This window comes from Phyllostomus discolor, chromosome 1 (genome assembly GCF_004126475.2).
Source record: "Phyllostomus discolor isolate MPI-MPIP mPhyDis1 chromosome 1, mPhyDis1.pri.v3, whole genome shotgun sequence".
Taxonomy (NCBI): Eukaryota; Metazoa; Chordata; class Mammalia; order Chiroptera; family Phyllostomidae; genus Phyllostomus; species Phyllostomus discolor.
This window is the reverse complement of record NC_040903.2, coordinates 132410225-132437364: the sequence shown is the minus strand read 5'-3', so window position 1 is coordinate 132437364 and position 27140 is coordinate 132410225. Positions and strand designations below refer to the sequence as shown.

Sequence of the window (27140 nt, the reverse complement as noted above, 5' to 3'; positions counted from 1 at the left end):
CCAAAAACAAACAGAACAAACAAATAAACAAACACAAAAAAGTAAAAAGAGAAGGAAAAAAGCACAAAATATGCTTATAAACTAATGGTGCACTCTAAAACTTAAATGTTAATGCTAAAATGATATAGAATATATTGCTGTAAGTTTATCCTGAAACATTAACAATGTTATTTCGACTAATTTTAATATGTGAACTCCTCAAGTATTTCTTAACTATCAATCATTTACAATCCTCAAATATAGAACCAACAGCATATTTTTCCCCCAAGTTGTTTTATTAATATCTTATTTATTTTATTTTTATGTTTTACAGTTATTCCAATTATTTCCCCCTTCACCCCCTTCTGCCCAGCCCGGCCCCTACTCCCACGGTCAATCCCCACCCCGCTGTCCATGTCCATGGATCATTCATACATGTTCCGTGACTAAGCCCTTCTCCTTCTGTCAAACAGTCCCCACCTGCATCCTCCCATCCTACAGCTATCAGTCTGTTCTCTGATTCTATGTTTCTGGTTCTATTTTGCTCACTAGTTTATTTTTTTCATTAGATTCTTCTTATAAGTGAGATCATAGAACCAACATTATATGCTGTCAACTATAAATGCATTTGGCACATACTCAACTCATGAATCCAGTGTAAACACACAGATAATATATGTTCTAATAAAAAACTAATATAAACATACATACATATATAGGTAACCACAAAGATTTATAAAAATCACCTGCAATTCTGTCATTCAAGATATCTACCCTGCTTATCATATGAAGTATAGAAGATATGTACCTCAAAATAAAGGCCATAAATGATAAGCCCACAGTTACTATCATATTCAACAGTGAAAAGTTAAAAAGCCTTTCATTTAAGGTCAGAAATAAGACAATGATGTCTACAATTGCCATTTCTATTCAACATAGCACTAAAAGTCCTACTGTAACAATTGGGCAAATAAATAAATAACTTGCATCAAAATCTGAAGGAATAAAATGATTTCTGTTTACAGATGACACGATATTATATATAGGAAACCCTAAACACTGAAGCAAAAACCTGTTACAACTACAAATGAATTCAGTAAAGTTGCAGGATATAAAATCAATATACAAAAATCAGTTGCATTTCTATATACAAGCAACAAACAGAAAGAGAAATTATGAAAGATATCACCACATTACAATAGCACTGAAATCAATACTTAGAAATAAATTTAATCAAGGAGGTAAAAGACCTGTACATTGAAAACTATAAAACACCAAGGAGTGAAATGTAAGAGGACACAAATACAGTATCCACCCTTATCTACAGGGGTTATATTCCAAGATCCCCAGTGGATACCTAAAACCGCAGAGAGTGCCAAACCCTATATGTACTATGTTTTTTCCTATACACACATACCTATGATAAAGTTCAATTTATAAATTAGGCATAGTAAGAGATTAACAACAGTAATTCATCAGTAGATGAGTGAATAAAACAGCTGTGCTACACAAAGACAATGAAATAGTGCTAGGCCACAAAAAGGAAGGAAATCTTAACCTTTGTGACAGCATGAATGGACAGCTGGAGAGCTTATGCTAAGTCAGTCAGAGAAAGACAAATGCCGTATGATTTCACTCATATGTGGAATCCAGTGAACAAAATAAACTAACAAGCAAAATAGAGGCAGGCTCATAGATACAGAGTAGGCTGACAGCTGTTAGGTGTTGGGGGGTGGCTGGGTGCTGAGTTAAAGTGGTAGAGGGACTGAGCAAAAAGGAAAAAAAGAAAAATAAATTCAATTAAAAATAATAAAATAGAACAATTATAACAGTATACTGCAATAACAGTTATGTGATTGTGGTCTCTCAGCAAACCAGCACAAATTCTTTTTCCTTCTTCACAATTTCATGGGTAGAAAATTCATTCTTACTGTGGATCTTAGCAATGTTAGCAACTTTCACTTTTTCATTTAAAGAAAGCACTTTACAGCTTCTCTTTGGTATATCTGAATTGCCAGCATCTTATTACTCTTATACTTTGAGGCCTTTATTAAGTAAAATAAGGTTTACTGAACACAACCATTGGGATACCATGACAGACAAACCGATAACTGAGATGGCTACTAATGGGTGGGTAGTGTATTCAGTGTGGATATGCTGGACGAAGGGATGATTCACACCCCAGGTGGGATGGAGAGGGACAGCATGAGATTTCATAATACTACTCAGAGTACCATGCAATTTAAGACTTACTATAAATTGTTTATTTCTGAAAATTTCCATTTATTATTTTTGGACTGCAGTTGACTGTGGGTAATTAAACTTGCAGAGAGCAAAACTGTGGATAAGGGAGGACAACTGTAACTGGGAAGGTATTATTCCATTTTACAGATTAGAAGAGTTAATATTGTTCAATTGTTCGTACCACCCACAGAGATCTACAAATTCAATAAAACCCAAAATTCTAATGGCACTTTCCTCAGAAACAGAAAAAAACTACTTTAAAATCTGTATGACTCAAAAATACCATGAAGAACCAACACTACCTTGAGAAAGAAGAAGAAAGTTGGAAGTATCATACTTCCTGATTTCAAGTTACATTATAAAGCTATAGTAATAAAAATATGAGAGTAAGGTACAGGCATAAAACCAAGTAGATCAGAATAGAGAGCCTATACATATAAACTCATGCTTACATGGTCAACTAATCTTTGACAAGGGCACCAAGAACACACAATGGTGAAAACATAGTCTCTTTAATAAATGGTACTGTGAAAACTAAATAGCCACATACAAAAGAGTAAAAGGGCACCCCTATCCTATACCACTCACAAAAATTACTCTAAATAAATCAAAGATTTAAGTGTAAGGACTGAAACTATAAAATTCCTAGAAGAAAACACAGGGAAAATGATTCTTGATATTTGTCTTGCCATTGATTTCCTGGATAAGACACCAAAAGCACAGGTTAATTTCTAAAATATATAAAGAACTTACAGAACTCAACACCAGGAAGATAACCCAGTTAAGAAATAGACAAATGACTTGAATAGACACTTCTCCAAAGAGGATATACAGATGACCAATATACATGTGAAAAAAATGCTCAATGTCACTAATCATCAGAGAGATGCAAATTAAAACAACAGTGAGATGTCATCTCACACCAGTCAGATGGCTATCATCAATAAATCAAGAAATAACAAGTGCTGGTGAGTATGGGGAGAAAGGGGAATTCTTGTGCACTGTTGGTGGGAATGCAGACTGGTGCAGCCACTGTGAAAAACAGTATGGAATTTTCTCAAAAAATTAAAAATGGAACTGCCTTTTGACCCAGTGATCCCACCTCTGGGAATATATCCTTAGAAACCCAGAACACTAATTTGAAAGAATATATGCACCACTATGTTCACAGCAGCATTATTTACAATTGCCAAAACCTGGAAACAGCCCGTGTCCATCAGTAAATGAGTGGACCAAAAAGCTGTGGTTGCCCTGGATGGGTGGCTCAGTTGACTGGAGCATTGTCCCATACATTAAAAGGTTGCAGGTTCGATCCCATCAGAAGGTATATAGGGACCAACTGATTGATGTTTCTCTCTCTCACATAGATGTTTCGTGTGCGTGCGTGCTCCCTCTCTCTCTCTATCAATCAATCAACAACATATCCTCGGGTAAGGATTTTTTTTGAAAAGAAGCTGTGGTACATTTACACAATGGCATACTACTTGGCTGTAAAAAAAAAAAAATTAGGCAATCTTATCTGCTGTGACAGCTTGTATGGACCTGGAGATTATTATGCTAAAACAGAGAAATAAGCTAGTCAGAGAAAGCCAAATACCATATGATCTCACTTACATGTGAAATCTAATGAACGAAATGAACTAACAAACAAAACAGAAATACAGGCATGGATACATGAGCAGACTGACAGCTGTCAGGAGGGGCAAGGTTTGGCAGTCTGGATGAAAGAAGGTGAAGGGATTAAACACACACATACAGGGAGATGGTAAGAGACCTTGCTTGGGGTGATGGGTGAATGGTGCAGTGTGCAGATCATGTTTTATTGGGTCATACACTTGAAACCTGTACCCCAATAAATTCAATAAAAAAATGTAAGTGTAGAAGACAGAACTTAAAATTTAAAAACTTCATAATAACTGGCTGAAGAGATAAGAAAAGTAATGAATCAAAACAATGTCCTGATATGGTAACTGGATGGGTAGTATGTTTTCTTACTCTAAGAGAGAGAGTGAAGCCAAATGCACATTGATAGGGACAATGACAATTATAAATCTGCAGACAGCATGTAAAAACAAGAACACAATCTTCTAACATAAAAAACAAAGGTACCCTCATGAACTTTGCTACTCAAAAACACACCCTGGGTTGCCGTTATCTACCTATGAAAAACTTGAAGAAAACTACTAAATAATTTTATAATTCAAGGTACCCAAATCTAAAAATCTTCAACAAGGTCATTACAAAAAAAATAAGGAATTACTTACTTGAATAATTTTCAAGGGAGAATCAGGCTGGTAAATCTGAAGTCTAGGTATATAATGAACCAGCATGTGAAGCATGTTGCAAGCTACATGGGCTACTGTTTTATTAGTAAACTGTAATAATAACAAAAGAAAAAAACTTATAAAAATTTCTTCTTGAATTATTATGCATCAGTGCATTAGCTGCTGAAAAATTTACATTTCATATGTTTCCTTTTGTCATACTGTATTTATGTTTATTAAAATATTAGGGAGATGTACAGCTGTGAAATCAAAATAAAAAATCACAATGCATTCCAAAGACACAATTAACTTTGTTTCATTTGTAATGTCTGACTGTCCTCATTCAAGTTTTATTCCATTTTCTCTTACCTGCATTGCTGCAGCAGCCTCTAATCTTATTATTAATCTTTCCCCATTCCAATCTACCATACACAATACTTCCAAATTAATCTTCTAAAGAATTCCTCCTATGCTGACATTCTCTAATGCTTAAAACTCTTAAATAACTCCCCAATGGCATAAAGTCAAACTTTTTATGCTTATTTCTCTATGACCAAATCCTACCCACTCTTCAAGCCCTGACCAAATGTCTTCTCTTTCCAAAGTCTTCTCTGGTACCGAATGAAGTCCAAGTGATCTCTGCTTCCTCTGAACTCTATCTGTAGTTTACACACACTGCTCATTTGGTTCTGTTGGCTTTTTTAATGTTGTCAATCTAATTTTAATCTTTTTCAGTCATCATATCATTAATTTCCTGAATCTAGTATTTACAATTCTTTTCATTCTGGTATCCCTCATTCTGCCTAACAAAGTGCCTCATGCCAGTATATGCTTAGAAATATCTGTCAAATCAGTAATATTTGTACTTTGTATTCAGAGTCCTATACAGACAGTATATTATAAGTCTTAAGACAAAAACAATAGTATATATCCTTTCAGAAACAAAAAAAATATCCATTTATTCATTCAAACTCTCTAAGTAATTAGGTTATTATTTCTGAACAAATTTTATTCTGTTCACAAAGAGGGTATTTAACTTGAATGATAAAGCCAAAAAGTTAAGCAGCTTAAGAATTCAGATGTGTTAATTATCAAATAGGTTACAAAAAATACTGATAAAGAAAAAACAAACAATGCTACATATGTTGTTAAATGACTAGCTTCCTTTTAGGAGTCATGTATATATATTCTGGGGACAAAGCCAAATATAAAAAAAGATGAGATAAAATGGGTTGTTACTTGGATTACCTAAATCCAAGAGTGGAACCACTCTTAATGAAGAAGTTAGGATCAAGGAAATAATGTAATAATAAATTAATGAACACATTTATTAAATGTTTTACATCTATAAGGGCATAAGATATAATCAATACCTGAAGAATCATGATTCTATACTATCTTAATATATTCCACTAAGTAGTTTTTTTCTCTTACCTTTAAGGAAACACAAATTACATTCAGAGCTTCTTTAATTTGAGGATGATGAGACTCATGGACTAGTTCTTCACAAATCCAAATACCTAAACTGCAAAGTGCTACACATCTGCAAAAAAGGCAACCAGAGATAGAAATAGAAGTATATGAGCCTTTAAATTAAATGAAACCATCCCCACAACCACAACCAGCCAACAACATAGAATGAACATGCAGTTTTACTAAATTAATTTGTACTCTGTAAATTAACGTTACTTTGTACATTAGATCTTCTTAGGAAGAGAAAGTGGGAGGAAAGCACATCCCCAAAACTCTAATTTTCAATTACAGTTTACTACCAAGATTATAGGCAGAGATTTTTCTAACAAACTCATCTTAATAAATCGATATTTTCATAAAGCTTCCCAAATATGTAACCTGCTTTCAAATAAAAAAGAGTGTAATTTGATTAACTCATAGCAACAAGATGAACTTAAAAGCTAGAAGAAGCTAGGATAAGACAAATATTATTTTCATTTAACATAGCTCACTACAAACTTTTAAAAACAAGTTAGGTTGACAAAATGTGTATGCTTTATAAAGGGATTCCAACAGAAATGAACTTGTAGAATTTTTGTTCTGTTGCCTCATGTCTTGTGAACCTTCATTTCCCTACTTCAACTGAATTTCAGCTTGAAAGGAGAACTTGTGATCGGAATCAGAATTCTATTGTGTTCAAATATAAGCTACTGATGAAGACTATAATGGTTCTAAGAATAAAAAAAGTCAACTCCTTCTAATATCTTGGTATATCTGGCATGTACTAATACTGATATTCTTAAATTAAATTGAGTAGAATGCTAAACTTCAGAACAATTCAATGCAGAAACAGTTTACTTCCTAAACAAATTTGACCAGAAGTTTCAGTCTAGCACAGTGTTAATGCTACTGAAATTGTTTACTATCAAAACCACCATGGCTTCTGCCATCATCATGCTCGCAGTAACCTGTGTGAGCTCGCCTGCCAGAATATGAAAAAGCAGAGCAACTCAGTTAAGGGAAAGCGTGGAGATGTTGGGCTTTCTGCTGCCACTGCAAGCACAGGGACTTTGAAATAATACAGCAAAAGCAGAAAAAGGCAAACAAGAAGATGAAACTCAAGTAGCTTTGTGGCTTTGTGTCCAACCCTCCTGCCCTTTGCCTGGGTGCTCGGGGCCAGTCCCACCATGCCGGCGTTTCCTCCTGCAGTGCTCACAGGTCCCAGTGCCAATGGCATTCCCATTGCCCTGGGTCTGTAGCGGGTCCCTTTTGTGCTTCCTTTCCCTCAAGCAGCCTCTCTCCCTGGGCCACTTCTGGGGGTGAGGAGGTTACACCTTGCCTGTGGTTTTTATTACTGTGGTACTCACCCCAAAGTAATAAAAGTAGCTTTAAAACAAACAAACCCAACCAAAAAAAAAAACTCCACCAGAAAGTCTTCTAAGCAATTCTACTGCTTTATTTCTTCCCTACTATTGTCTACAATTAGGGCGGATAAATCTTGGGTAATATTTACAGATGTAAATAACCAAGTTTCAGGGTTAGCAGTATATAGAGCTATACTCTTAAAGGAACATTAAACTCTAAAGTGAAGTAAAGCTCTCCACTGATGCAGCTGACTAAAGGCACAGACTGGGAGCATAACTGCTTAACAGTAGTTTTTTTTTTAACAAAGGGATAAAATATGTATGCATGTGTGTATGTGTATACATGTATGCATATACAGTTTCCTACATTTCTAAAAAGATCTCCAAATTATCTAGATTATTCCCATTATGGCTCAACTTTCTGCTCCAGGTTAATTTTGGGAGTATAAGCTTCTAAGACATCACACACCTGAAAAGTACAGGAAACATGTTTATAAAATGGTTATGTTCAATTTATGCGGTTTTCCTATGCTTTTCAAAAAATTTAATTTTTATTGTATTTTTTCCCATTACCATATAGTTTCTGTATACCCCACTGCCCCCAGCAATCACCACCCTGTTGTCCCTATCCATGAGTCCTTTTTCTTTCCTACATTCTTAGTACAAGCTGTTGTGTTAATGGTTCCAAAATGTACTTCTGGACAGCTATATTTTAAGCTTCAATATTCTTTACTTGAGAGGCAACACAGTTAAAAAGAAAAAGGCAGAAAATCTAGAACCTGGAGCTCTAGGTTCAAATCTGGTTCAGCCATTATTATTTATGGATCTAATAAAGCTCTGAAGGCAAACTGCCAAGGTTTTAGTCATGGTTCTGCCATTTCTGGGTGATAGGGCTGATTATTTAAATACTCTGGGTTCCCATAATAAGGAGAATACAAATTGTACCTATCTCCTAGAGTTGTTGCAAAGATTAAATGAGGTAATAAAGTATTTCGAACAGTGTCTGGCACCTAGAAAGGGCTTAATAAATGTTAGCTCTCTAAGCCATCCATTTCTTGCTAGCAAAATTGGAAGAATAATGATGGTTCCATTAACTTCTTAGCACTATGATGAGGAATAAATGAAACAATATTATAGAAAAATTGTGGAAACTTAAAAGGTTGCCATTTTAACACAGAAAATACTAGAGAATATTGAAAATTATCCAATTTGAGGGTAGAGTTACCAAAAATGAAAATATAATATAATCATAGACAATGTCATTTCCTAGAGATGTCTAATATTAAAATGGAATTAATGTAAAAAATTTACTCAAGATTCTTTTTAGTTAACTTTGCAATTAAGTGAGAAACATATGGAATTGAATTAAAAAACTGGAGCTATGTCTCATTTAAGCAAACTGCTCATTTTATATTATTTTTACTTGCTGGAAAAAAAGAGATTTCAATTAGAGTTAAAATCCACATGGTTAGAGCAATGATCTGTACTTTTATGAACCCTGGGTCAAAAATGTGTTGGAAATGAGGAAGCTTTGCAGAGACGAAGGCTAGAGGAGTAGTAACACAGACTACTGTTGAAGCTAATGACATACTATTACAGTGAGATTTAAGAAATATATAAATTGATGATATTTTAGGGGTGAGAAAAAACATGACATGTTATTGACAACCAGTTGATTTAAATCTCAACCTTTTTTTTGGAAAGGTTTAGTAAAACAGAAAATGCCAAGTTTTTGCTTCTTAATAAGATATTTGAAAAGGAAAACACTCTAAAAACTTACTTATATATTTTTTAAAATGTCCTGATCAAATATTTGTTAATATCAACATATACTACATTCTTAAATATATTACTTTTTACAGTAATAATGTTTCATTTTAATTCAATTTAACAAACATTCATTGGGTAACTACTACTACATTTAAAGGTATTCATAAGAAACAGTGACAAATACAATTTTAAAGGAAAGAAAAATGTACTTAAATTAAAAGAAGTCATTTTCACCCTGGCTGGTGTGGCTCAGTGGATTGAGCAGCGACCTCTGAACTGCAAGGTCTCTGGTTCAATTCCCAGTCAAGGCACATGCCTGGGTTGTAGGCCAGGTCTCCAAATGGGGGACATGCAAGGGGCAATGGATTGATGTTTCTACCCCTATTTTTTCCCTCCCTTTCCCTATCTCTAAAAAAAATGTACAAAGATCTTTAAAAAAAACAAAACTCTAAAGAAGGGTGTTTGGACTTCGGACCGAGATAGAGGTGTAGGTAGACACACTTTGCCTCCTTGCACAACCAAAATGACAACAAATTTAAAAACAAAAAATAAACAGAACATCCAGAAAATCACACTGTATGGAAGTCCAACAATCAAGGAGTTAAAGAAACATTCATCTAGGCCAGTAGAAGGGGTAGAGACAGGCAGCTAGGGTAGGGAGAGGACACACAGCAAGGTGATAGCTGGAGGACAGGGTGGGAAAGGCTGAGGCTGGAGGACGAGGAGGTCCCACATTTGTGTACAGATAAACCAGGAGAAACAACTGGGGAGCAAGACACACTGCACAACCCAGGGTTCCAGAACAGGAAAAGAAAGCCTTAAAATCTTTGGTGATAAAAACCTGTGGGGGTTGTGGTAGCAAGAGAAACTCCCATCTGCACAGGAGAGTTCGTTGGAGAGACCCACAGGGTCCTAGAACACACACAAAACCACCCACACGGGAATCAGCACCAGAAGGGCCCAATTTGCTTGTGGGAAGCGGGGGAAGTGACTGAAAGCCAGCTGAGAGCTGAGCAATTGATATTGTCCCCTCTCGGACATCTACCACATACAGCACCATACCAGGGTTGCCTCACCCTGGCAAATATCTAAGACTATGCCCCTTACAATGTATCAGCTGTGCTAAGACAAAAAAATATGGCCCTAATAAAAGAACAGATCAAAGCTTCAAAAACAGAATTAAGCGATGATGACAGAGCCAACCTATGAGATGCATAGTTCAAAACACTGGTAATCAGGATGCTCATAGAAATGGTTGAGTGTGGTCACAAAACAGAAGAAAAAATGAAGGTTATGCAAAGTGAAATAAAGAAAAATATACAGGGAAACAACAGTGAAGAGAAGGAAACTGGAATTCAAATCAACAATTTGGAGCAGAACAAAGAAATAAATATTCAACCAGAACAGAATGAAGAAACAAGAATTCAAAAAAATGAGGAGAGGCTTAGGAACCTCCAGGACAACTTGAAACATTCCAACATCTGGATCTTAAGGGGTGCCAGAAGGAGAAGGGGATGAGCAAGAAATTGAAAATTTATTTGAAAAAATAACAAAGGAAAACTTCCCCAATTTGGCAAAGGAAACAGACTTCCAGGAAGTCCAGGAAGCCCAGAGAGTCCCAAAGTAGTTGGACCCAAGGAAGCACACACCAAGGCACATCAGAATTAGATTACCCAAAGTTAAAGATAAGGAGAGAATTATAAAAGCAACAAGAGATAAGGAGAGAGTTACCTACAAAGGAGTACCCATAAGACTGACAGCTGATTTCTCAAAAGGAATCTTACAGGCAAGAAGGGGCTGGAAAGAAGTATTCCAAGTCATGAAAGGCAAGGATCTACATAGAAGATTACTCTATCCAGCAAAGCTTTCATTTAGAATGGAAGGGCAGATAAAGTGCTTCCCAGATAAGGTCAAGTTAAAGGAGTTCATCATCACCAAGCCCTTTTTATATGAAATGTTAAAGGGACTTATCTAAGAAAAAGAAGACCAAAACTATGAATAGTAAAATGACAACAGACTCACAACTATCAACAACTGAATCTAAAAACAAAAACAAACTAAGCAAACAACTAGAGCAGGAACAGAATCACAGAAATGGAGATTGCATAGAGGGTTATCAGCAAGGAGGGGGAGAAGGAAGATTGGGGGGAAAAGGTACAGGGAATAAGAAGCATAAATGGTTGGTACAAAATAGACAGGAGGAGGTTAAGAATAGTATAGGGAATAGAGAAGCTGAAGAACTTATACGTATGACCCAGGGACATGAACTGAGAGGGTGGAATGTGGGTGGGTGGGGTGCAGGGTGGAGGAGAATAAAGCCAGGAAAATGGGACAACTGTAATAGCATAATCAATAAAATACATTTTTAAAAAACTCTCAAGAAAGAAAAAAGAAGTTATTTCCAATACAGAGGGTAAAGATACTGAAAGGATGACTAGTATTATTTTAGTGAATCATATTTAAATAATGCAAAAAGTATTTAATCACCCAAATAATTTAAATTTATAATTCAAAATTGCTTTTGTGTATCTGAAACAATGTGGATAGCTAAATAATTCAATCAACTTTTAAAATAAGGTTCCTAATAGTTATGACAAGTCTTAAGAATATCTGACTTACCGTGCAGGACCAGAGGGCTCATCTCTTGCTGAGCTTAATACAGTTTTGATTATAAGTTCCTAAAATAAAGGGGATATAGAAGCAATGAGTAAGAGTTCATGTATTAATTCAACAAATATCAATTGGCTACTATGCCAGGTGATAGGAATACTATAGTGAGAAGCCTTTGTTCTCACATACATACTTTTAAAATATTACTCATAAAATGAGCTAGAAAGATAAAACAATGGTATGATCCGAATGTCCCCCAGCCCCCAGCAAATTCACATATTGAAATCCTAGTCCCAGAGGTCATGAGGGTAGAACCTTTATGAATCAGATTAATGCTCTTACAAAAGAGACCCACAACAGAGCATGGTGGCTCCTTTCACTTTGTGAGGACACAGGGAGAAGGCCCTGGATGAAGCAGGAAGAGGACTCTCACCTGAATGCAATTATGCTAAATGCTTAACCTCAAACTTCTCAGCCTCTAGAAATGTGAAAGATATATTTTTGTCGTTTTCATAAGCTACCCAATCTGTAATATTTTGTTATAGCAGCCCAAAACAATTTTTCACTGATTTTTTACTTGAAACTTAAAAAAGGCTTATAGGCCTAAAAAAAAAAGGGGGCCTAAATTTTCAAGGTTTAATATCTGTGTTAAGTTCCACCTGCAATTTATATAGTCACGGTTTAATTTTGCACCATCTTCTGTTTAAGCCTGTTTAAAACTTTGGTACAATGGCAGCCCAAACCCCAATTCCTACAGCAGAACTGATTATTTTGTTTGATCCCTCACATTGGGAAATTGGGAAAGGGTGAGAGGCAATATGCAGGTTTAGTGCCATTTCAATCTTAGAAGCCTTGCATTAGCAGCATAGTATTTGACACACAGAATGTTTCAATAAATAGCCAATGAATGAATGAATAAATCCTAAGAGATTGGTATGTGAGTAGGTTCAATAATAAGAAAATGTTTCCAAAGCAATTAAAAACACAAAAAAAGGATATAGTCCTAATGGACATTCTAGCCTTTGTGTCAGAGGTGTATGGCTGGTTAATATTACTTAAAAATTGTGTGGATTTCTAAGAAAGGAAATAATAGAGATTTTATTGAATATTCATTATGATTATACTGTCATTTAAATACTAAGAATTAGTATTTAAAAATTAGTATTGGTTTCTTACCTTAACATCTGTAAACTGAGACACAGCAATATCAGGAATATTGGGATGGAGAGCCGGCAATTCACAATATAAGTTAGGAAAGCAAACCAAAGATCCCAGAAGAACTTGTGCTTCCACTCTTGGTGCCTATATATCCAGATTTTTTAAATCTTTAAAATGTGTTCATGTTATTAAATTACCCCCCAAATTACTTTATCACCTAACCATATTACACAGAGAAGTGAGCGAGTAAGACAAAATTCAAAAACAAAACAAAACAAAAAAACAAAAACGGAAAACACAAAAAAGATTCAGGTTTCACATTTTCCATACGAACTATTTATTTTTATTTATTCTCAATAAATGCAACAAATAGCAGAACTTTTCTTAAGAGCAACTAACAAACAGAAATTACATGTAAATATAAGGACATTTTAGCTAACAACATAAAATTACCCTAATTTTGGGGGAAAATATAAATACTTTTGTTTTAAAGGCAATTCATACATTGTAACACATTGTTCTTTAAAATTTTTAAATTAAATTTATTGGGGTGACATTGGTTAATAAATAATAACATTGTTCAAATGAATATATGACTCAATTCACTAGATTGTATTTGTTACTAAGAACTAGTAAAATAACTAAGAAGAAAAATCTTAATTATATTTTCAATAAATTATTCTAAATGATTTTTATATTGTGTACATTAGGAAAAGCATTGCCTGTACTACTTACTAAAAGCAAACTTAGAATTTATGCTCAGACTGCAGATGAAGGATGTTTTCCTTAGCTGTATTAAGCCATTCCTAAAGTATTCAGTATTAGCACTGAATATTTCTTTTTCTTCTCTGATTTCTTACATGCCTACCAAACACTTACATCAACCTACTATTATAGTGCTATATTTACTAAAATAACTACAAATTGATTTGTATGTTTAATAATACCTAACAAAAATGCTAAAACAATCCATTAGAAACATAATACTTCTATTCACATAAATCAAGAACATATCTTCACCAGGATTTCCTTATGTTAATAAGTGCTATAATGGAGGATATAGAGTAGAACTTTATAATAATTTCCAACAACTCATTTCTGTATTTAAAAAAAAATCTAGATTTATAGATACAAGGCAGCAGCAGAAATGGGCAGGGTAACAGCTGGTGGTCACCATCCTAATTTAAAGTAAGTTACCCTATAAAAACGAAACTGATCAAAAAATCATTATTTAACGAAAGATTACATAAAGGTTTTTCTTGAAAAGTGGATAAGGTAACTGGTAATGTTCAGGTATATAGATATAATGGGGGCAGACCTGGAATGTGATTGGAATTAAGAAAAGCAAAAACTAATTAATTATTTTGTAATATGCCTGGCAGGGGATGGGATGGTGGTGACTAACAAAATGATGATATATATGGGAAATAAACTGGAAATCCAAGGAGCAAGATGTATACTCTGTACCTGAAACATCATCCAGAAGAAGACTGTCCTTAACCTTATTGTGAAAATGTGGATATCAGATTTGATTCCTGCAATCAAACCTGATTAATTTAGTTTCCTATGCTGTCTTTCTCAACAGGTATTCCTCATATGAACCAGGATGACTATTTTCTAAATTTTCTGGAGGATGTTACATAAGTAGTCTTCTAGATGTGCAGGAGGGAAGTGCAGTCACATAAAATAGATGCCTATGGACATGAGGGCTTAATTCTCTTGCAGAACCTTGAGAAAGGATGCAGGAAATATGCTGACTAGTCATCTGGAATAACTGGCCCATTGAACAGTAATAGTTTTCATAGTAAACTGGTAAAAAATGGCAGTGGTTTATGGATCGGTCTCTGCTAAGCTCTAGAAACTGTTTGCCTGTATCCAAGAGACTGACAATCTGTGTACACTGATACTATGATAATATATTGCCTTGTTACTTATTTACCATCTTTAGTTTGTCTCCCATTTAATCTACTCCTAGATTAATAGTTATTTAATATTCTCAAAGCACAGATTCCATCACCTCTCTACTTGAAAAAATTTAACTGTTCATCTAATATAAAAAATTATAATCTGAATCATAGCATTCAAAACCTCCCAAGACACAGTAGTCTAAAGCAGTGCTTCTTAATCTTTAATGTCCACATTAAGCATTTGAACTATAGTTAAAATGTGTACTCTATTTCAGTACATCTGGGACTGGGTCTGAGATTCTGCATCTCTTAACAAGTGCCCAGATCATGACAAATATTGCTGGTGTGCAGACCATGTTTTGGGTAGCTGGGATCTAAAATATCTTTCTGTTCTTTTCGTCTTCTACTCTCTGGTTAGGTTAACTAGCTTCTAAACAATTATTTGTTGTTCCTTGAACATAACCTACTCATGCCTCTTTACCTCAGCCTGAAATACCATCTCTCATCTCCTTCCTCACATATAGAAATAATACTAATTTTTCAAGGACATATTCAAATATCTTTCACATGAAAACCCCCCAATATCCCAAACCAAATAAGATCTCTCTTTTGTTTGAATTACTATATAATTTTATTTTATCTAACAGACTCTCATATTGTACAAAGTATCATATAATGTCCCAATCATGTTACAAATATTAATTACCTTAATCCTTATAAAATAATTCTATGAGAAAGGTTATCTCCATTTTATAGCTGAAGAAACTGAGACAGAGGAATTAAGTAGTAACTTGTACAAGGTCTCACAGCTAATAAGTGGCAGAGCTGGGATCCGAATCTAGGCAGACTAGCTCCAGACTCCATCCTTTTAACCACTATGCTAAGCTCCTCCTACTGGTACCTATTGATTATCCATATTCTATAGTTGTTAATATACTTTCATATTTTCCCGGCAGCAGTCTATACATTGCTTGAACACAGTTTTATCTCATTTATTCTATATCCTTCTGTATTCCACTCATGGAACACTTTGTACCCAAGGGGAAACAAAACTTTAATAATAGTAAAAGGGCTTTCCATCATGTTTAACATATACTGTGCTGAATAAATACTAACACATTCAAATAATAAATACCTACAAGTGTGATGCTGGGCTAGGCCCTGGAGACGCAAGATGGGTAAGACATGATCACTGTTCTCAGAGAACTGGAGAAATGGGATTAATAACTAGCTCTACATACAGGTTCTTCTTTTATTTGATTTCCTCTAGGTGATTGTATATAGTTTCATGGCTTTCAGTACCATCTGTAAAGTAATGTTTCCTAGCTTTACATTTTCAGTCCTAATATCTCATTTGACCTCCTGAGTAATATACACAATGGCCCTCCTGACATCTCTGCATGGATGTCTAATAGACAGCCCACTATGCCCCAAATAGAACTCCTCCTCATTCACTCTTGGTCTTTTGCAGTTTATAACTTTTGCAAGTTATAAAGTGCTAGTCAAGTATTACTGATTTTTCTCTCCCCAAAACTCTTAGAATTTCCTAGTAGGCTTTCAGTTAATTGTTGTTTCTTATTTATGCTTTGATCCAGAGTGATGTTTCTAAAATGTAAATTTGACCATGTCACTCTTTTCTTAAAATCCTTCAATGGTTTTCTATTCAGTCTTTCCTTAGGATGAAATCTAATCTCTTCAGCACTATAAATACAGTCACTGCTTTTCTCTTCAGTTCGCCTCTGCCACTTAAAATGAACATGTTCCAACTATACTGTCAACTTGGCATTGTCTCAAAGCTCCACAGGGGTAAAAGGCAGAAAACTGTACTTGAACAACAACAACAACAACAACAACAGCTCTACAGCTGCATAAAAATCCTCACATACTGTTTGAATTTAGAGTATATTCCTAGACTGTACTTCTGGGTTACTCCACCTCTGTTTCTTTTCTTTTTCTTATAGCTCATTGCACTCTCTTTACTTTCTTCTCTCCTTCTGTTTCTTTAGATTTTCTCAACTAAAACTTCCGTTTTGTTGCGCAGATTTAGTTCATTTTTATAACTCCTGGATCAATTCATTAACTAACTTTAGTACTTTCTTATACTTCAAAATTTCTTATTTATTTTTTCTTAATGTCAGAGCAGCAATCAATTCCAATTAAGCTGTGAAACTTCCCAAACATCAGATTGCTATATTTTTTGTTAACAAGAGCTTTGCCTTTGTTGCTTTGTTAGTTGAGTCCTGTTTAACTGAGATTGTTATATTATGAAGAACAGGAAATAAAAACTTACATTTAGAAAAGCTGAAGAAGCCACTCTGCCAGCTGCTACAATAAAATCCATAATAAGCATTGTGGCACCAGGCAAACCAAGTGAAAAAAATTGAGGTGAACAGTGCTTGATGATTGTATTGACAATATCCTTAGGAATAAGGAAAGAAGGTGGGAAAAAAATATCACAAATGTAATCTTGAGTATCAGCTAATCGATACACTTAAAAATAGATATCACATGAAATACTAAAACAGGTAATTACTAAACACTGGCTGACTAATTACAAACACTAATTTTAATTTCTCCAAATAATCCACGCTTCGTATTGTATTCTGTCAAAGTAAATGTAAAACACATTTGTTTAACTGATGCCAATACAGCATTTTTTTTCACAAGTTAGAAGGCTCTTTATTTCAGCTAAAACCAAATTGCAGAGTAGCTGCTCCTGCTAGTCATTGCTTTCATGTGATAAATCTGATCCCTGAAGTTACATGACCTACATATGGCACCTGAAGAGATAGATTCTCTTTTTCAGATAAAGTGAATTCCTTTGATGATGGATAGCTAGCATCAGAAATCTAGGTGTAGACATTTTTGAGGGAATATTCTTAACTTGGTTATTCATGTACTTGCTTTTGAAATTTACCATGAGAATGCAGTCTGTTAGATTGTATTACTCAATCTGATTTGTCTTAAACAAAAGCTCTCTTTTTCTAGTAATTAAGAGTGCCAATTTATCTGTGAGGTGTTTATAAGGTAGAACATTGTAATTATTTCTAATTAATGTGAAAAGTTTTTTCATTTTTCAGAAAGTGATGCAATTATCTTTTAATATAAATTTAATGCTCTTCAAATGAACTGAAAGTGAAATTTAACCACATTTGACAAAACTGTTTACATTATCTTGACTTAAAACCTCCCACAATTTTTATCTCATGGCCCGAATCAAGACCCCTGAAGTAGTGTTCTAGAGTCATGATTATGACTGGATATTGCAATAACTGACTGATACAAACGCCAAGTCATTGTAATTGTCATTATACTCATACAATTTATGGTATTAAGAAAATGTGATGTGTTGACTCTTGGAGTGGAAAAACACTGCTGACCGCTGCATGACTAGATGAGTAAATCCATAGGCCTCAAGTGCCAATTATCAAGTAATAATCACAAAACGCCTAAGATGTTGTCAATGTAAACAAATGATGCTTTAATCTCTTCAAAAAGCAAACTGGTTGGTATAACATTAGGGGAATGGTGCATTTAATAATCAAGTCAGTCCCTTAACTACAACAGCTTCTTTTTTTAACCTACATTTTAAAAAAATGAAGTTATAAAATGGAAGGTGTAAATAAACCATTACCTAAGGAAAAAATTTTAATTCTAAACCTAAAATGTCAAAAGTTAAACCATGGAGAACCAAAGATAAACGTACAAAGCAACTTGAAGAAAGTGTATATGTTTACCTGATCAATATGAAGTAATCCACAATGCATTATATTATAGAAATGTGTCAGAAAATCCCTATTTGGAGAAACATCTTGTCTTCTTTTCATTGTATTGCAAATAAGTTTATAAGCATGTAATTTACCTTGCTTATATTTATCAGTCAACATGGTTGCCTACAATTAGAAGATAATGGTTTTAATACTCAAAAACAAATATTTGTTAAATACTTAAACATTTGAATGTATCAAACAATACATTTATTTTCATTTATTTCTATGTTGTCCCAATTTCTTTACTGAACTATCTAAATTATTACCAGTAAAATAATATAGTGTAGGCCCTGGTTGGTGTGGGTCAGAGGATTGAGTGCCAGCCTGCGAACTAAAGGGTCACTGGTTCAATTCCCAGTCAGGGCACATGCCTGGGTTATGGGCCAGGTTCCCAGAAGGGGCTGTACAGATGCAACCACACATTGATGTTTCTCTGCCTCTCTTTCTCCTTCCCTTCCCCTCTGTCTAAAAATAAATAAAATCTTTTAAAAATGTAAAAATAATGATATAGTGTAGGTATGAATAACCAGTTTCACTTAGGAAAATGCATCAAACATTATCAAATGACATTTGAAAGAATTACAGCTTAAAAGTACATACATATTGTAACACACATGCAGAGTTGGTATTTCATTAAATACAATGAAATACATGATTTTCTATAAAAATGATGCATCCTGTACAATAATTTCACTATGCCTACTCCCTGCACTGTATTAACCCTAAATGACTAAAAACTAAGTGCCTACTAGAAGAAGGACTATACAAGAGCTCTAATATCTGTCAAATGTTTAAGACTGACCACATACTTATATGCTAAATGAACTGTTTACACTGATATTTTATATATTAAGCTTACCTTGAAAAGCCAAGGTGTAAGAATTCTCAGTGGAGGAATAAGTATTGGTGGAGAAGGGGAGGTCAGGTTATCAGTTGAAATGCCAAGGTTATCTCTTATCTGTAATTTTCAAATAAAATGCAACACACCTATTAAGTGTTCTCTTCCAATTTGTTTTACTTTAAACTTGAAACTTTACTTTAAGTTAAGCCCAGTATCTACCACTAACTACATATTTAATTGTGATTAAGTGAGTTCATCATGGTAGCACCAATTTATAGTAAGGGGGTAGGAGGGTGGTGTGACGATGTTATTTAAGGCTTCTACTTCTTAATACTTTATTTTACTTTCCTTCTCCCCTAATATCTTTTCTTTCTCACCTTAGCTAAATTCTGCCAAAGTTCACAGAGGTAATCAAAAACCTGGGCATGTATTTCAGGGTCCATAATGGCATTGACATCTCCCAAAATGCCTAGCATTCTTCGCCACATTACAGTAGCAACATCAGCATGCCACCCTGTGAGAGTACCCCCTGCCATCACACTACAGCATTCAGATGGAAATTCACTGATTTCTATAAAAAAAAAAATACACAGTGTTGGTAAATTTTCTAGAGTCAATCACAAAAACACAAAAGAGTTGAATTAGCAATCTTAAGTATCTACAAAAGTGAATAAAAGAAATGACAATAGGCATTACTGTCATTTTTTCCCTAAAGTGCAAATATTATTGGTTCATAATTCCTTATTATGGCAAAAATTACTTACTCAATAGTGTTTCTATCTAGATTTGCCTAAGGAGGAAATGATGAAATACCAGATGGAGAAGTTTATGTTTGATATAAAGATACATACTCTAGTAAGTACTTCAGGTTTTATCATCAAATTAATACAAAATCTCAAGCTGAAGGTAGAATCCTACAGGAAGTCTTTATAAGTCTGTTTCTTTGTAGTCAAAATTTGCAAAGAAATATACTTCACAATTATGCCAGAACTAGTATTAAGTGGGCTATCAAATGACATGGAAAAATACACATTTAACTAAAATTTTAAAAGAATCTAAAATGTCCATAATTATATTTTTGGTTATTAATATTGACAAAATTATATGTAAGAAATACAGGTAACCTTGGATCCTAGTGTCATTTCTATCACTAATTATGTGATGTACAAGTTACTAAAAAACCTCCCCAATGCTATACTTTTTTTATCTGTAAAATAGATGGTTTAGCTGGGTATCATCATTATAGGTCTTCTCCAGCTTTAAAAAATCTACTATTAAATTTTAAAATTTTTATTGAATGCATTAGGGTGGCATTGGTTAATAAAATTATATAAGTTTCAGATGTATTGTTCTGTAATATATAAAACCTATTATTCTGCTCAATGTATATAGTGGAGAAGGCAAAATCATCAGAGAATCAGCAAAAATTTTTCTGTTAGATAAATTCTCAATGTACTGATAATTTATGTTTGTTAGTATCTGAATATCCTTTACTCTTAATGTTTCCCTTTTTTCTCTTTGCTTGTAAAGTGTACAGTAATTGACTGTATTATTAAAAAGCTACTGAAGTCTTTCACAGTAATAAAAAAATAGGCTTCTGGTGTAAACCCACTAAAATAAAACAAAAGGCGGCCTGCAGTTTTAACCATCACTGCTAAGATCTCTCTCTGCAGACCCTTCATAATACAGTGATAAATCAACTGCTTTGTCTCTAATTTATCCTTCTCAAAGTAAAGTTGACAAAATTTTAAATGATTACAAAGCAAGGAACAATGTGTGATTCTTTAAATCCCAGACTGGGCTGGTGGTGGTGTGCGGTAGCTATAAATGATATTTTTGGGAACTTGATTATGAACTAAAATTACAGTGATGTATTAATGTTAAATATCTTGAATGTGGACATATTGTGGTCATGCAGGTAAATAAATGTATACTTATTCTTAGGACATTCTTGTTGAAGTGTTTAGCTGTGAAGAGTCTGATATTTATAATTCACTCTTAAATGACTTGGCAACACCCCCCAAATTTAAAAAGGTATGGTGGAATTTTTTTTTGTGGGGGGTGCCTGTGTATGCAGATACAAAGGGATAAAGAGGGAAAATGTTAACTGGTGAATTTACCTAAGGGATTTATGGGTATTCACTTTACTAGCCTTGCAACTTTTCTAAAAGTTTGAAATTTTTTTCCAAATGTCAGGAAGAAAACAGAAAACAAAAAATTGCAAGCCAAAAGAGGAAAGAGAAAGTCAGAAACCCATGACCAGATAATCAAGGCTATGTAGTTCCAAGGTAATAGCACATTAATGAATACCTTTAAAAAAATGGTCATTTGGCTTTAAATTTTTTCCTTTGGTCAAAGAGCAAATCCACTACATTACCAACGAAACTCAAGTTTTGTGTTATTTATTGTAAATATGTCATTGACTATGTCCTTGACCAAAGTTTTTAGCATATCTGCAAAATGACTTCTTATCCTGATGCTTATTATATCATATAGGGCTTAGCAAAAATAATTTGCTTTTCAATTTGTAGTTTTTAAGGTTTCCTGGTCACTTTTTAACATTTACTTAAAAATAAAAATAAAGAGTAGCAAAAATAATTTGCTTTTCAATTTGTAGTTTTAAGGTTTCCTGGTCACTTTTTAACATTTACTTAAAAATAAAAATAAAGAGCTTCCCAAACAACAAAAAACTAAAGAAGTTCATCATCACCAAACCATTATTATATAAAATGGTAAAGGGACTTATTAAAGAAAAAGATCAAAACTAGCAACAATAAAATGGTAATAAATACCTATCTATCAACAACTAATTCTAAAAAACAAACTAAGTAAATAAGGTCAGAAACAGAATTATGGATACGAAGAGCATTTTAACAGTTGCTAGATAGAAAGGGGATTTGGGGGGGATGGGTGAAGAGGTGAGGGAATTAAGGACAAATAGGGAGTTACAGAAGTCATAGGGATATAGAGTACAGCATAGGAAATGGAGTAGCCAAAGAACTTATACACATGACCATGGACATAAACAAAGATGTGGGAACTGTCTGAGAGAATAGGAGGTACTGGGTGGAGGGGTGCAAAGGGGGGAAAATTGGGACAACTGTAATAGCATAATCAATAAAATATAATTGAAAAGAAAATAAAAATGCTTCATTTGGGTGGCCTACTTTATAATTAAATTTAGTTGATACACTTGTAGAATCAAAATAAAAACAACTGATTTAATCAATTGTTTCACTGGAAGCCTGATTAGCAAATGATAATTCTACTACTTTCTCCTGTGAGCCAGCAGGTTCTACAAATACAACATTAAGAATAATGATGCTAAATTATATATTTCCTGCTTTAGGAAATGAATAGCAGTGTACCAATGAAAATACAGGGTCTGGCACAAATAATGCCCCTCTTTTATTGCAAAATCATAAGCATGTAATGCTTTAACATAATAATATCACACTCAAGCACACCATATGACATTTTAGATGAAATGTTCAAATTAAACCTATAAATTATTACACCCATATTATTACCCTATCAACCACATTCAAGCAGGCATTACTTCTGCCAGACACTGTATAATACAAAATTGATGCAATCGCTAATGCTAGAACTGTAATCAACTATGATAAAATAACAAATAACTAAAATCAGAGTATAAATATCTTTCTTTAAGAGCAAGAAAAAAAATGATAGTAACAAATTTCCAAAAGACTTAGAAAAGTCCAATAATAAAATACTACATAATAAATATGTACATAATAATCAAATACAAGATGCCTTATTTTAAGATCTCTTGACATTAATGCCCTGAAAGGAGAAATGGCAAATATCTAATTTCCAAATATTGCCTAGGTCATCTGGAGTCTGAAGAACAGAGTGGTGAAGCTTCTCATCAAGCTGTAGATCTTTGTGTTCCATATGATCTATATTCAGTGTGGAAGGAGAAGGTGTTTGTGACCTGGATCCCAAAGCTGAGTGAACTGGAGAAGCACTTTCAGAACCTGTAGATATGAATTTCACAAAATTAGTATAAAGGGGATATTCAATACCCTCTACCAAAGACATAATGGTTAAAGCCCCAATAAAACAGAAATTTAAAAAATCAAAAGCTAAAAAAGGTTATATATTAGCCAAGGAGGTAAAATCATAATATTATATAAAACTTTGTATCTAGGGATCTCATTTCATGTCTACCATAAAACTAGTAGGAATTAGAATTGGACATACCAGTTAATAGGAGCCATCAGTGAAAGCAAGAATTTCTACTCCCATTCCTGGTATAGCTATAGAAACTCTGGTACCCTCTGCTATTGTATTACATTTACTTCAATCTTGGGGCCATGAACTGTATATGCCACCATCATTGCCAGCCTAATTACAATGGTCCCTGGTGGTCCTTAAGTCTTTAGTCTCCCTCTCACTCCTATTGCTTCTTCCCAATCCATTCTCCATAAGACAGAAAAAAAGATCTAACAATCTAATCTAATCATGTCACTCCCTCATTTAAAATCCTTCAATGGCTCCTTAGTGGACTCAGCATAAGCCCAAACTTCTTAGTGTGTTTCCCTGTCTTTCTACAACTTTCTTCCTGCTCTACTACCCCTCTAGTACAGTGATTTTCAACCTTTTTCATCTCATGGCACACATGAATTAATTATTAAAATTCTGTGGCACACCAAAAAATGTAGTGTTTGCTGATCTGACAAAAAAATAGGTATAATTTTGATTCATTCACACCAGATGGCTATGGTTGTATGGCTGTTTTTGAGGGGTGGGGGCAGTGGGGGCAATCTAAGGGCAAAGAGGTCATTGCCCTTGCCCAAATAGTCAGACATTGCATGTTTAAAAATTCTCGCAGCACGCCAGTTGAAAATCACTGCTATAACCCATTATTAGCTCCTGTCTTCTACTCAGCTCCAATTCTGCAATCTGGTAGGCTAATGTTTTACCTATCCTCTAACAGAAGAGATGTGGAAGAGGCACAGTATGAAAACAAAGGATGGGTTGCTGCCTATCCAGTATTCCCACTGGCCACATTTTGTCTGCTTGGGCCCTGGCCAGTGTGGTTCCGTTGGAGCTGTGTCCTATAAATCTGGTCAGGGCACATGCCTAAGCTTGCTGGTTTGGTCCCCAAGCGGGGTGGTATGAGAGGCAACCAATCAATGTTTCTCTTTCCTTCCCCCCTCTCTAAAATCAATAAGCATGTCCTTGGTGAAAAGTAAGGGGGAGGGAGGGAGGGAGGGAGGGAGGGAGGAAGGAAGGAAGGAAGGAAGGAAGGGAGAAAGAAAGAGAGAAAGAGAGAAAGAGAGAAAAAAGAGAGAGAGAAAGAGAGAGAGAAAGAAATAAAGAAGAGATCCAGAAAAGAGCGAGATAGGCGCCATAGCGAAAGAAAGACAAGCGAGAATCGCTATCGACCTGAATCCGAGGGATATCTACCACCAGGCGCGCGAGATTCACGACTCTCTCTCTCAATCTCATACTCACTTAGCCACTCTCTCGCCACAATAAACTCTTCCCTCCTCCCGCTCTCTCCTATCTCTCTCCTCGCCCCGTTATATCCCTCTAACTACAATCTCCTCCTGCTCCTTGCTCTCTCCTCTCCTCCCTCTCGCCCCCTCTTCTCTCTCCCTCTCTCTCTCCCTCTCTCCTCACCCTCTCTCCCTCTCTCCCTCTCTCCCCTCTCCCTCCCCCCTCCCGCTCCCTCTCTCTCTCCTCTCTCTCTCTCTCTCTTCTCTCTCCCTCTCTCTCCCCTCTCTCTCCCTCTCTCGCCCCCTCTCTCCCTCTCCCTCCCTCCTCTCCCTCCCTCCCTCCCCTCCTCCTCCCAAAAGACAGAAAAAAGAAAGAAAGAAAAGGCCTCCCATGGCCCCAAATATCCAGGTTCACAGTGACTAAGTTTTACCTTAGAAAAAAAATTTCATCTGCTTGATTTGGCTGAGGAAATGTGCCTAATTCAGGCATGCAGAAATCCCTGCATCAATCTTGCAAGTTCCAGCCAACCCCAGGATGCAAAAGCCACCCTATTGATATTTAAACTAGAAAGGATAATCTCCCACCAAAGGGCACAAACTGCAGTGGAAAGCAGACTGAATCTGGCTCACACAGTGGAACTCCTGAGCTACGAGCCACTAGCTGCTCAAGGCTCCTGATGATCACGGCACTAATTCTGCAATGATGTGGTACTGTATTTCACAACTGAATTTCTTGAACCTGAGTTGTCATGTTATTGTTGGGTTTGACCACACAAAAAAAGCTGCTGAAAGGAATAATTTACTGTATAAACACAGAATATTACTATGTTTAAAAAAATAGGCTTTCTAACAGGCAGTGCACTTTACATTTTCTATAATACTTTGCCAAAGAAATCTATAAAAATCTAAGTTGATACTGAAAGACAGTGAAAAAGGTAGAGTACAGTAGTTCTTAACTTTTCTGTAGTTATCTATTTAAAAATTGCTGCAGGAAATGCTCTGGTGTAAACATACACAAAATTTTGCATACAATATTAGGAGTTCATAGAGTCCCCTGAAGCTTATCCATGTAGACTCTAGATCAAGAAACTCTTAAATTAACTTTTTTTCCATTATTACATAAAGAAGAGTAAACAAAAATACTTAAACAGTAATAAGTAATACTTAAAATCTATCAAATCAAATACTAACTGAATCTTTGGTGGCTTTTACAAAAATGCATTTAAGGAATACATTCCCTTGAGTAACTTTACCAGTAACCGTTGCAACTTCAGCAGAGAAGGCTTGTTGATTAAGACTGTTTGTTTCAGAATCTATGTGAAGCGTGGTTAGACTGGCTACTTCTTGCTCTTCAGCACTCTGATGATGACCAGAACCTGAATCCACATCAGCAGAGGATACAATCCCAGGATCAGCTCCAAAGCCAAAATCTACAGGAAGAAGAAATGCTAGTACAGAAGTCACAACCACAAAACAAAAATATTTACAAAAAAGACAAAGCTACTTCAGCAAAATGATTAAACATTCATATTCCCCTAAATTTATTCTGTTCATATATCATTCACACAAGTGTAAATAATGCTTGGAATTTTACAGTTAGAAACAAATTTTTAAAAGTGTCATAACTATTAACAACTTAATGATAAAAGACAGACAGACATATATCATCACTATTCTTACCCATGCTTTCCGATAGTTGGTAATATACTTACTGCTTTTCAAGTATTTTATTTATTTATCTTTATTTTTTTAAGTTTAAAAAAGTTTGATATAGTCCAATTTATCTATTTTTTAAAAGATTTTTATTTCTTTTTAGAGAGAGGGAAAGGGGAGGGAGATAGAGAGAGAAACATTAATGTGTGAGAGGTACATGGACTGAATACCTCTCACACGTCCCCAACCTGGCCCACAACCCAGGCATGTGCCCCTACTAGGAATCAAACTGGCCATCCTTTGGTTCTCAGGTTGGCACTCAATCCACTAAGCCACATCAGCCAGGGCTCAAATATTTTATAATCTGTAGTATAGGTATATATAATAAAAATGGTACATATATGGATGATAAAAATAATTTTTCTAGGATAAAAATAATTTTTTTCCTAGTCTGAGGTCAGAGCAGTACATAATCATTAAGGGTGGCAAACATGTAATTCTCCAATGTGTCTCCTAGCTCTTCACAAACTTGGCTCCCAAGGATTTAACTTTTTAAACATTTTGTCACCCATCACTGACTACCAAGTATAATACAGAATTCTAGCAGAAAAGCTGTATGGTAGTGATACAGTACCAAAAAATACCACTGATGTCATTTTA

The 27140-nt window shown here is 34.9% G+C and overlaps 1 protein-coding gene across 1 annotated transcript in view; it reads right to left on the bottom strand.

Annotated features, from left to right (window-relative positions):
- RALGAPA1 (Ral GTPase activating protein catalytic subunit alpha 1) overlaps window positions 1–27140 on the bottom strand; it is a 276187-nt gene that overhangs the window by 129411 nt on the left and 119636 nt on the right. Inside the window, exons 21-30 of the mRNA XM_028505505.2 lie at window positions 26081–26257; window positions 23208–23360; window positions 19737–19930; window positions 19378–19476; window positions 18486–18641; window positions 17039–17167; window positions 12860–12985; window positions 11693–11751; window positions 5922–6030; window positions 4488–4598 (exon numbers count right to left, since the gene is read on the bottom strand). Coding sequence (XP_028361306.1) covers window positions 4488–4598; window positions 5922–6030; window positions 11693–11751; window positions 12860–12985; window positions 17039–17167; window positions 18486–18641; window positions 19378–19476; window positions 19737–19930; window positions 23208–23360; window positions 26081–26257 — 1313 coding nt within the window. The remainder of the gene's footprint in view (window positions 1–4487; window positions 4599–5921; window positions 6031–11692; window positions 11752–12859; window positions 12986–17038; window positions 17168–18485; window positions 18642–19377; window positions 19477–19736; window positions 19931–23207; window positions 23361–26080; window positions 26258–27140) is intronic.